Below are 12,158 nucleotides of genomic sequence, written 5' to 3' on the forward strand. Positions count from 1 at the left end.
CATCAGACCCTGTACTGTGAGCAGGGAAGAGGCTGAACATGACCCTAGCTGGGCCTTTCTCAGGTTTCAGGAATTGTTGAGGATGCTAATCAAGAAAGCAAATGCTTGAATATTACCAGGAAGTATTCACACCTTCCAACAGCAGCAATAGGTCTTGGCAGCATTACTAAAACACTTCGATCTTTCAGGTTTGTCTCATCCATTTGCAACGCAGTGTACCTAAATCAACCAACAAAATCAGGACAACATAGACTCTCTGTCAGTTAGCTCATTAAAAGTGTGTGAACAGGCAAACAGTTTGCTAAGTCACCCCAGGAGGGCAGAAGAATAATCGGTCTGCTTGGACATTCAGCGGTGGAAACATACCCTTCCTGTAGTTTGCAGCCAAAAATGCCAAACAAGCTTGCAAAAGACAAGATTCACCTTGGCCTTCTGGCACTTTGCCTTCCTCCAGGGAAATGAAGAACATGGTGATAACAATTGCACTACGGGGTGGGGAAATCAACACCTCTTTTTTTCCTGTAGCTTTGCCAGACAGGTGACAAGCACCTCTTGACTTGAGACAGAGAGAGAGAGAGAGAGAGAGAGAGAGAGAGAGAGAGAGGAAGGAAGGAAGGAAGGGAGGGAGGGAGGGAGGGAGGAACTGGTTGAATAAAAAGGTTCCTGAGGGGTAGAGGTTGTCCCAGAAAGAGATCAGTACCTCCCTAATATTCCATTTTAAATGTGGTTTCCAGATAGAAACAGGTACTTTTTAACAGGCACAGATTCAAGACAAATACATAGATTTGAGAAACAGTTACTAAACAGAGCTAACCATGATCATTCAGTTGACAAATATGACCCCCAGCCACGTTGCAAAGGACTCTGCTTTGGAATTTATCAACTGCTTTGTTCGTTTGTTTGTTTTCTTAACAGGTGAAAAACGCAGCTGCCAATGTACTCAGGGAAACATGGCTAATTTACAAAAATACCAAGCTAGTAAAAAAGATAGATCATGCAAAAGTAAGAAAACATCAACGAAAATTCTTGCAAGCTATTCATCAGTAAGTACCATTTCTCATTTCATTGTCATCCTGCTTGTGTAGCTCTGGGTCTGAATTCTCACACTCAGTCATTCTTCTCTCGTGAGAGAGGGAAAAAGAAAACATTGTCATGTCTGTGCCCAGAAGACATTATTTGGCAATTCAGTAATTCCATAAATGAAAGCCTGAGAAAACTGTCCATTCTTTTGAGGACTAAAAAGCATTTGTTATTGGGAGAATAGTCATTAATATATTAATTAAAATGTCTCCTCAGTTTCTCTCTTTAGAAACAATATTTTCCATTGCAATTGTATTTCTTAATGTAGCTTAGTTATTCGTCTAGTTTGCTCTAAGATGTTTAGTTCGTATCTACTGCAAAATCTTGAAAAACATTTAATATTTTATGACATATCTGGATTTTTTAACAAGATGTTTATATGAAGGTAGTATAGGCACTTGATTTAATAGTTGTATTTTTTAATTAGTCTTTACTCAGAACTTGGGGGAATTTCTATATGCTATGTGTTCATTATAGATTATATAGTGCCTTTAGGCCTTCCACTCTTGTATCATTATTCTGACTTCATCCAGACCACCGTGATTCCACTTAAGTTTTTCATGCCATTTTGTTGTTCTGCTGTATGTAACTATCATAGACTTTTAAAGGACAAGTGCCTATGTAGTGAGTTTCAATAATGACTTGAAAGCACCAGCTCTTTCTCCCCCAGGCTGGCAGCGTCCTTACCGTAAGTACATTACTGTGGGCATCAATCTTGAGGCTGTGCAGCCTTGGTCCTAGCTCAATGCCATTTCTGTGTGGGGAAGAGCAGATCTGTCACATTCGTGGGTCAGAAAAAGTAGCTTTCCTCATTCAGCCTACCAGGGAAATTACGGAAAGATGGGTAAACACGAGGCATCCTCATTAGACAGCAAGATGTGCCTTTCTCAAGCTGCCTAGCATGGCAGACCAGAAAGCTCTGAAGCTGGAGTTTTTATTGCAATGTCCTCAGGTGGTACAGACTTAATATACCACACTTAGAGTCCATGGGAGGTCACTAAGCTTTCAAATGTCTACCCTGTCACCTCTCCCTCCAACTGTGCGTTTTTATATAGCTATCACTGAACATGTGGACAATGTCTGGAAATTGCTACCTCCTTTAATGAGAATAAAATCAGGGCACCCTGAGGTCTAAAACAGAGGGAGATTCTGCACGTCCAGTAGAGTAGCTGGCCCTCATGGCTACTCAGAGCTCTTCAGTCATGTTTTTGCTGCCACCAGCACCAAAGTGACACCATCTCTCTCTTATCTCTGGGACTTCACACTGGGGCCCCAACTCTTTTTTATCCCATTGTAAGGAAAGGGTAGAATGTTAAGATAATACTCTGTCAAAGTCTGGGAAACACAGGGGAATCCTGGCTCAGATCTGACTCCCAAGAGGAAACTGCTTTCTGGAGATCAAGGCTGCCCTTACAACCGAATGCCACTCCCTAGGAGCCTCCATATCTTGATTCCTTAAAGTTTACATCTTAGAGAGCGAGTCCCCTGAGAGATGCTGAGCCTTCACCTCTGAGGATAGTCTTCTCCTCAGGGGTCCCCAAGTACACCTCTCCTGGTAGAGTGGTCATTCCTACACGACCACCCCACCCAGCCGTACCACATAGAAACCCAACACTCATATACGAGATACCTGTGGCATACTGTGGAAACATCATTCTTTGTACTTTTAATGTTTCAATACTAACCTATATTGTTCAAGCGTATTAAAAAAGAAAACTTACCCCTGTGGGGGTGGATAGGTGTGGTCCATCCCTGGGTCCAGCGACCACACATCCCATTTTCTCTGGGATCACATTTATAACCCCTCCGTCAGTTCCATGTACCTATTACTTAGAAAATGAAACGGGACTGGCCTTTGGTGCCATAGACAAATTTCTATATAACGGAACTATTGGAAAAACTGCTTTGATGGTTTCAGTAATAATTTTGTAGCCGCATGTGAATGGTGGGTATTTATATACTTAATGTATCTTGTCACAAAGTGCATTTATGCTCCAATGTCGGGTGGCAGGGGGTGGGGGGCGGCCTACGGGTGTTCACTGTAAATTTTTTTCCACTTTGCTATAGGTTTGGAAATTTTTTATAATGTGTTAGAAAAAAATACTGGGTGAAGCAAAGTTGGAAGTTAGATTGCTAGAAGGTGCACTGACCCAGTCTTAAGGGTTTCGGTTCCATGGGTCTTCCAGCAAACTGCTGCGGGGTGGAGTAACAGAGGAAACCATTCATGATTCTTCTGCTTCTTGCAGACATTTCTCATTCTGTTTCTTCAGTAGCAACATGTACTTCTGAAGTATAGAAGCTTTGAGCAACGCAAACGTTCTGAATTGTTTTATAATTTACTCTTGGGGTTATCAGATTTCCTTTGAGGTGGGAGGGTACTTATACTTTGTAAAAAAAAAAAAAAGTATAGCTGAGAATTTATAAGGGCTGGGTTTGGCTAGATTATTCTAATCATGCCTAAACTCTCATTTTAAGTTAGTGAGTGAAGTCATGCAGGAAAGCACACAGGGCTCGATTCTTCAGGGCAAGGTTCCCATTGCCCACTATTTAGACACAGATTGACAAATTCATTTGCTAGAGCTCTGCTGGCCTCACCCATCCTCTGATGTGTCCTGAGAGCTTTTCCAGAGCTCCGCCAGGACTCCCCTCTTCCTAGCATCTCTCCATGACACATGGCCTCCCCTAGGGTCCGCTAGACATGCCTGCTCCTCCAGGCCCCGTCCTCTTCGGTATGGATCTTTTGGGATCATCACTTATAGTGCCATGAAGCATTCTGTTTCTCTAGACCTTTGAGCACTTTTTCTGGTATCAGCTTTACCTTTTTAAAGTTTATCGTTCTTCCATTTCAACTACAGACCCAGCAATCAACAGGAACTTGTCTCCAAGCTGAGAAATTCAGTAAAAGGGAATTTCTCTAATGCTGAGCCTTTGGATTACCCACTTTCCAGAACGCCAGACTTCTAAATGGCCCCAAATCAGAAGAGATGTACCCCCTCCCCAAAACACCGACAACATTATGATCCTGTTGTTGGGAGTATTGCCCTTATAACCCTAAGACATTCACATGAGGCCCAAATGGGTCCTGTCTTTTCCTTAGACACCGTGTATCAAAGAGGCCATAATGACCCGAGAGAGGTTCCACCTTCTGAACCCTAGTTCTGGAGAAAGTGCTGTGTTTCAGGTGGGACAGTCTCACAGCTGAGAAGGATGGTGATCTAATTGAACAGTTTTTTTCTTTGATCACTGTTCCAAAATCCTGCAGAACCTTAACAGGATCTTTCAGCCAATGAATCGAGCCCCCTGTGCACTACTGAACGCCACACTGTGTTATTTTGTTCTGGAATATTTTACAGTTTCTTTTCTTTTGTTTTGTCTTTTTATTTCAACAAAATGAAAATAGAGCTCGGAAGTAAGTTGTGTGAGCCACTCCCCTCAACATTTGCAGAATTTTCTACCGGCTGCATGCACCCAAGCGGATCCTTTATTTGTGAATTCTAGTAGTCTGATTGCTGCTATGGAAATGTGATCCAAAATCATGATATTTTCCTGTGATAAGTGAAGTTCACAAGGAAGAAGTCAACATATGTTCCTTATTCTTCTTATCTGGGGCAGGGAGTAAAATACACACCTGCAGGTTACCTTTTATTCTGGCAGCTACAGCTTTAAGCAGGCTTTTTCTGCCAGTTCCAGGGCACAGGCAGTCTCAGGAGCAGTGAGGCAAGATGACTTGAGTTCAGGGAGCTCAAGGGATTCCAATCACATAGGGCTGCTCCATGGCAGCTTTCCAGACAAGTTGCAAAGAAAATGGGCAAAATTCTACTGTCAGAAACACAATATTGGAATTAAGGAGAAGCAAAGAAGGCTTCATGGTTTGAAATACAGAGTCTCCACTTCAGCTAAGGGACCAGCCCTGGAGACTGGCCAGGCTCAGGACTTTGCGCTTACCAGTTGCTGGAGGCTTCTGACTCGTTCCCCAAACCTGAACTACTCACATGCCTACCGTTCTATTACTTAAATTTGAAAACAAAGCCTGATGCAAATCCCTATCACAAAAAGTACCATTCCCAGACAGGAGAGGCAAAGGTGGCATCAGCCGACAATTGAAACACTGGAGTTGAATTCTAGACACGGACTGTTGCCGCAGAAAGCTCTCAGCTGCAAGCCTGCTCTCTCTTTTTTTCAAAAAGGAGAGACTCGCAGGTGTTGAGAGATAAAAACAGGATAGGACCGGCCTGCGACATTTTTCTTGTAATAATCAAGAATTGGAAGAGAATTCAAGAGAATAACTGTCTCTCCATCTGGTTCAGTACTCAAGGTTTTCTTTCTTTTTTTTTTTTTGAGTGTCACTTAGCCCTCTCGAGCACCTCTGCTGGGATAAATCCAGCACTTCAGAAACACTGTCCTAACCTAACCCACTTCCTTTCCTACATTAAGAAACCGAAGGTCAAGTTAGGGCCAGGGAGAATGGAGTCCGTGTCCCTCGCCTTTGTTCTCTTTAGTACATTTCTGTAGAATGACCTCCACACATGTTTCAAGGTTTCTTTTTTTTTTTTTTTTTTTGGCAGGGGGAAGGTCAGGGACTTGTTTTTAAAAGGCTTACATCAAGAACGGTAATCCTTGTTAAGTACTTAGAGAAACCTATCTCAACGACGTGTTAGACTTAAATTCATATTTGTAAATTCCTATTACACTTAAACACATTCTATCCCTAGACTAGCACACAAAGGAGCTAATTAACAGTTCCAGGCATCCTAATAGAGAAACAGACTTCACAACCACAAGTTATAACCCTAAGCTGTTTCAGATGGTTAAATATCGTGTTATAGGCAGGTGTCAATTAAACCCATACTGGCAGAAGGAACTCTATCTTCACTGTCAAGCAGATTTGGTGACATATTGGATATCATAGTTTCAAAACAAAAATCACTGCACATCGTGAACATTTGTTGCAAAAATCTCCCTGGCAGTAAAATCTTGCCCTGTGAATTTTTTTATCCTTTTTTTTTTTTTTTTTTTTTTTTTGTAATTACCTCTCATTTTAAATTGGGAAATTGAAATTATTCTTTCCAACATCAACACCATACTTTGCAAACAATGTGTCATCAAGGTAAATAAGGTGAGCGTGGCTTTTCTTTCTTTCTTTTTTTTTTTTAGTAAGTACCTGAGAGAGTCTTGTTCCTCTTCTGGAGCATGGCTTTGAATTGTTGGCTTAAAGAACAATAAAACACTTTTCTCTTGTTGGGAAAATCTTAATTTCTTGGTACAGAGTAAGCAATGAATAGATTTTTTTTTTAAATATTACAGTAGATAAGGAATAGTAAGAATTTTCATTCAGAAAGATTTTTTTTTAAAGCGGTATTTTTGACTGTCAGATACACGCAATGATATTTCAAAGTATCTAAAAGTAACTTTGCAAGTAGCAGTCCCATCTGTCAGACATTTTAATTGTCCGCTGACTTTTATCTACAATAAAAAAATTAAGGGAAATTCTCCCCAGGAAATGGTCTGGCTCCCCTTCAAATTCATAGCTGCTTAAGATAAAAGTCAAGCGCAATAGAATGAAGAATAAGGGAATTATGTGTTTTGAGTTATTGTGCTGCTGGTTGAATAAAAGCTTTATTGTTGCTAATAAGAATCTCACTTATCACTGTGTTTCATCAGGTTCAAATACCTAACCCAATCCATCTCCAACTGAACAGGGCTATGCCCCGTATCCAGTCATGTAGGCATAGGAAGGTGCTCACTGCCCGAACATTGATGAAATTCCCGTCGCTTTGCCTATTTCTTCCTATGTCTATTTGAAACGATACTGGGATTTTAAGGAATGTTTTGGCTTTTCTCATATGGTTAAATCCTTATGAGCCTTTCTCCGTTCAACTTTTAACTCCCTGGGAAATAGTTGTCCTAAGGACACCTCATCTCTTTCTCTTACTCTCTCTCTCTCTCCTCTCTCTCTCTCTCTCCTTTCCTTTTTTGCGGTGTTGGGGAAGCATGCTTCTCATTGTACCAGATACATAACCAGTTTGGACTTGACCCCAAGTATTCAAGGCATTATCCATGCAGTTCTTTGCTCTTGTCGATTTTCTGCATGCTCTTTGGAAGGCATATGATTGCAGTGGAGAGGAAGGAGCCCTTGTGACTTCAGATTCTGTCTTTTAGATTAAGAAGTGTAAAGATGGAGCAGAGGAAGCTGAATGACCAAGCCAATACCTTGGTGGACCTGGCAAAGGTAAGTTTGGAGGTCTCAAGCCCTCATGATGAGGCCTGTTGGAATGAAGCACTGCACCCTAACTGATCATGCTTCAGGAGGAAGACACCCCAAATTTGTTTAATGCATCAAGCCCAACTAACCACCCTCAAAATGATGACCCAACTTAGAATTTTTCTAAGCCTTTTCCTTCATATGCTCTTTACCTACATAAATTATTCAACCCCCATTCTAAAAAAACTTCCTATTTACAGGGACTTGAAAATACTGTAAGAAACCTAAGTGGAACATGAAGCAATACTGTTTGGTTTCATATTTGTCATTCAGTCTCATCCCTCTAAGGGCATAACTACACCCTACACGGGTTTGACCGTGATGTTCAGGGCTACCTAGGACTCATCAATAAAATTATTTTTCATTTGCTTTAAGCCCACTCAAAAGCCTGTGGCGTTGAAATTTTTTTTTTAAATGTAAGAAATTGCATCATAACATGAAAGTCATCATTCCCCCCCAAAAAAAATGGAATCAGCTTTTATAATTTATGATTCTTTTTGAATAAGCTTTATGATCCTTATTTGAAAAATCATACTACTTTTTAAAAAAAGTACATTGATAGTCTCCTGAGTCTTCTGTCACACAAGATTCATCTGGTTGATTTTCGGTTGTTCCTTTCAAATCAACTCCACTTTAAAAATGTGAATATTTGCCAACAATGACAACCTTCCATTTTCCTGGGCCAATTCCATGGGAGGCATTATAATAGCATGTGTGGAGTTCTTACCCTTTTAACACAAATGCTTTAATAGAGGCAACAGCTCTCTCTAGGGGTGCCTGGGTGGCTCAGTCAGTTAAGCATCCAAATCTTGACTCTGACTCAGGTCATCATCTTAGGGTCATGAGATGAGCCCTACATTGGGCTCCAGTTTAGCAGGGAGTCTTCTGGAGATTCTCTCTCCCTCTGGCTCCTCTACCCCTCCCTACATGCACTCTCTCTCTCAAAATAAATAAATAGATCTTTAAAAATAATAATAAAAGGGGGCAACTCTAGTTGGACCTGTACATCTTATTTGTTCAACAAACCAGCTATGCCCTTTATAAAGCCTCCAGTATCATCTATGAAAATTATACCTATTTGTCCTAGCCTCATGAAATAACACAACTAAGTTATACTCATGTTAATGTATGTCAGTAATGTATGTCAGTTATATACAAGTATATAAAAGTTGAATATTTGAGGTCTTAGAAGATAAACAAATAATTCAATGACTTACCGTTGGCATTTAAGGTGGGCAACACACATAAATGAGACTTGAATATGTTCTCAATTAATATTTACACACATGGACACATCTTGAACAAAGATGTCACAGACTCCTGGAAATAATATAACATTTTACTATGTATAATATATAATTATGTATAATATATAATTAACATAATATTATAAATCTATACTATATAATGTCACTTCAGGAGTCTGTCTACAAAGCAAAATGCTCATAGATATATGCTGTGCTATTTCTTTCAAATTATTTTAGTTGCATGCTGCTTATTATGGCTGCAGGGCTGTCATGCCATAAGGGTTCAGTATTTTCTGAATGAATGGATGCGGCTCACATAATCTCAAGACTATGTAGTAAAAAATAATGTGAATGTGCTCTGTGTCCCTGACCAAGCTCAAACTAGGTGTCTGTGTCCTGAATAGTAAACTCTTTTAGTGAATCAGTTCATTTATAATCATTCAGAGGTTATTAAGTAGATAAGAGTACACTTTATAGAGGGATGGACAATTTCAACCAAGGGTTTGAAACTTAGGAAGAGCAGCAGTGGACGATTCATATCTCAGTCCTTCCCTTCCTGGCCTTTCTGTGGCCTCCCGAAACATAACTGAGTGACCAAGTTAGGAATAGCTTTTCTTTTTTTTTTTTTTTCTTTAAAGATTTTATTTATTTATTCATGAGAGACACAGAGAGGGAGAGAGAGGCAGAGACACAGGCAGAGGGAGAATCGTGCTCCAGGCAGGGAGCCCAATGCGAGACTCCATCCTGGTACTCCAGGATCACACCCTGGGCTGAAGGCAAGTGCTAAACTGCTGAGCCACTCAGGGATCCCCATGAATAGCCTTTCATCAAGACAATCAATTCAAGATTCGCTGGAGACCAAGAACATGTTTCTCTTTTAGACCACTCAGCTCTGATAAACCTGTAGCCAACAGTGTAGACTGGTAACTTAATCTCCCCCAATTTTTTACCTATAAAAAATGCTATGTGGCCCAATGTAGAGTCTATAATTTGAAACCGAGGACCACAAAAGATCTTTCAGAATTTTTTCTTGCTTTAAGTTACTAAATTACTTGACCAAATTAATTTTTCCTAAACTTCCTTCAGGTTACAACTTCTGAATTTTCTGCTACATCCTAGTACCCTCTGTACTGTTGCATATTGTTCTTTAAATCTACTTGATGTTAAAAATTAGCCTTGCCCCAATAAATATTATATGTTGCAAAATGAATTTGACATTGCTAACTTTTGTAACTGCCATTAAGAGATTTATATAAATATTAAATCACAACTTTGTCTCTACACTACCAAAAATCACTGGGCATACCACCAGCAGTACCTATCTGACATTTTCTGCAACTGCCTCAGATTAAGGCCTAAGATCATTTTCAGGCCTTAATTTCATTTTTAAAAGAAATTTAAAAGAAAAAAAATTTCATTCATTTTCCAAAGAGTGAGGGAAGAAACAGGAGAGAGAGAATCATAAGCAGGTTCCACACCAGCACGCAGACCAACACCAGACTCAATCTCATGATCCTGAGATCACCACCTGAGTCAAAACCAAGAGTCAGACATTTAGCCAACTGAGGCACCCAGAGATTTTACATTTCTAAATCTTGGCATTGAACAGACATACTGAATCTGCTTTGCAAAGTAAAGTGTTCCATTAGCTGATGCCCTTGTTTCTTTGTATGCCACCAAAAGGAAACCGGTCCTCAGACTGTGAGAATTGACCATTTGCTTCCAGGGCAAGTGTCCTGAAACCTTTGTTTTTGGTTTCTCTATTCGTCTCCCATCCTGTTTTGCAGACCCAGAACATCATGTATGACATGATTTCTGACCTAAACGAACGGAGTGAAGACTTTGAGAAGAGGATTGTTACCGTGGAAACAAAACTAGAGACTTTGATTGGCAGCATCCACGCCCTCCCTGGGCTAATCAGCCAGACCATCAGGCAACAGCAGAGAGATTTCATTGAGGCTCAGATGGAGAACTATGATAAGCATGTCACCTACAATGCCGAGCGGTCCCGGTCCTCATCCAGGAGACGGCGGTCCTCCTCCACAGCGCCACCAACGTCATCAGAGAGTAGCTAGAAGAGAATCAGTTAACCACAAAATAAGACTTTTTGCCATCATATGGTCAATATTTTAGCTTTTATTGTAAAGCCCCTATGGTTCTAATCAGCGTTATCCGGGTTCTGATGTCAGAATCCTGGGAACCTGACACTAAGTTTTAGGCCAAAATGAGTGAAAACTCTTTCTTTTCCTTTCAGATGCACAAGGAATGCACCTATTATTGCTATATAGATTGTTCCTCCTGTAATTTCACTAACTTTTTATTCATGCACTTCAAACAAACTTTACTACTACATTATATGATATATAATAAAAAAAGTTAATTTCTGCACATACTTGTTTGGTCACTTGACATTTCTAAAGGTTCACTTCTTGCCTTGTTTTCAAGTTAAAAGGACTGGTTATCTGACACATGTTGATAACTTTCTTCACCCTGTCTAGCCAGTTGGAAGAAGGCTTTTAATCGCTCTGTACTCTATTCGCAAAGATTTTCCCCCATCATGAAATGTTATTGTCACATTCATTTGATGCAGCCAGCTTACTATTCTTTTTGAGTTCATGATGTCTAGTTTCTAATTCCCTTTGTTTCCAAATTATGTGGAGGGTGGAGCTGGGGTATATATATAGACCAGGGATGCACAGATGCTTTCAAACATTATTTTATCCCCAGTTTACCAGGAAATGTATTTAAAGAAAGTATCAGGGTACACCACTGTTTGTGAACTAACATTGAAGATTTTTTTGGTCAAAACGAGTTATTTCTTCTTTTCCTTTGTATTCGTTTATTATGGGAAGCCCCATGATGCACTTGGTTTGGATTCCATGCGTATTCACACACGCATCCGTTTGCATAGTTCCTAACAGCATAATGGACATAAACCCAACATGTCCCTTATCACCTAGCAAATGGTCCCCTCTTGGTCTGTACTTACATATTTGGTACAAGGAAGTAAATGGTGCCTAGTCAATTTCCTGATTTTTATCACACTTGTTTCATGGGAGTTAGGTGAGTTGCGGTGCTTAACTGTGGCCAGCACATCTCTTTCCAAATTTAAGAATTGAGTGGGTTTAGAAGAACCATCTTGGAATAGCAGAGTGGAGTTCCTCACCTGCTTATGGTCTCCAGAGCCTATAGGAAGAGCTTATCTGCAGTGGCAGGGGTAACACATCACAAAAGTAAGGCACAATGTGGACAGTTCTTCAGCCAATCTGCTTGGATTGACCTAAATCTTAAAATATACTCCTTCATTTTCAGAGAAATCGGCCTTTGCTCACTTCCCCTTTATTTTACATCATACCCTTTAGTGTCTACCTTACCACGTTTCAAGATGCTAGCACACCAAGTATTTTTCTTCTCTAGCATAAAACTAGAGTGATCAAGTTCATCACTTTGCATAATTAGATGAATAAAATCACATTCATAACTATTCTCCATAAGTGAGGCAAAAATCAGACATTTCCATTCAAGACCAAGGTGTTACCCATCCAAAGTGGCTGGAAAGAAAAGCATTC

At 40.1% G+C, this 12,158-nt stretch overlaps 1 protein-coding gene across 2 annotated transcripts in view; it reads left to right on the top strand.

The window, feature by feature from the left end:
- The window catches only part of KCNN2 (potassium calcium-activated channel subfamily N member 2), a 454,526-nt gene extending 443,549 nt beyond the window's left edge, over positions 1-10,977 (top strand). For both annotated transcript variants that reach the window (XM_038551827.1, XM_038551826.1), the window contains exons 6-8: positions 916-1,043; positions 7,240-7,309; positions 10,377-10,977. In XM_038551827.1, the coding sequence (XP_038407755.1) occupies positions 916-1,043; positions 7,240-7,309; positions 10,377-10,664 (486 nt within the window). In that variant the 3' untranslated portion in view covers positions 10,665-10,977. The remainder of the gene's footprint in view (positions 1-915; positions 1,044-7,239; positions 7,310-10,376) is intronic.
- Positions 10,978-12,158: the final 1,181 nt, after the last annotated feature.

The sequence above is a fragment of the Canis lupus genome, chromosome 11 (genome assembly GCF_011100685.1).
Source record: "Canis lupus familiaris isolate Mischka breed German Shepherd chromosome 11, alternate assembly UU_Cfam_GSD_1.0, whole genome shotgun sequence".
Taxonomy (NCBI): domain Eukaryota; kingdom Metazoa; phylum Chordata; class Mammalia; order Carnivora; family Canidae; genus Canis; species Canis lupus.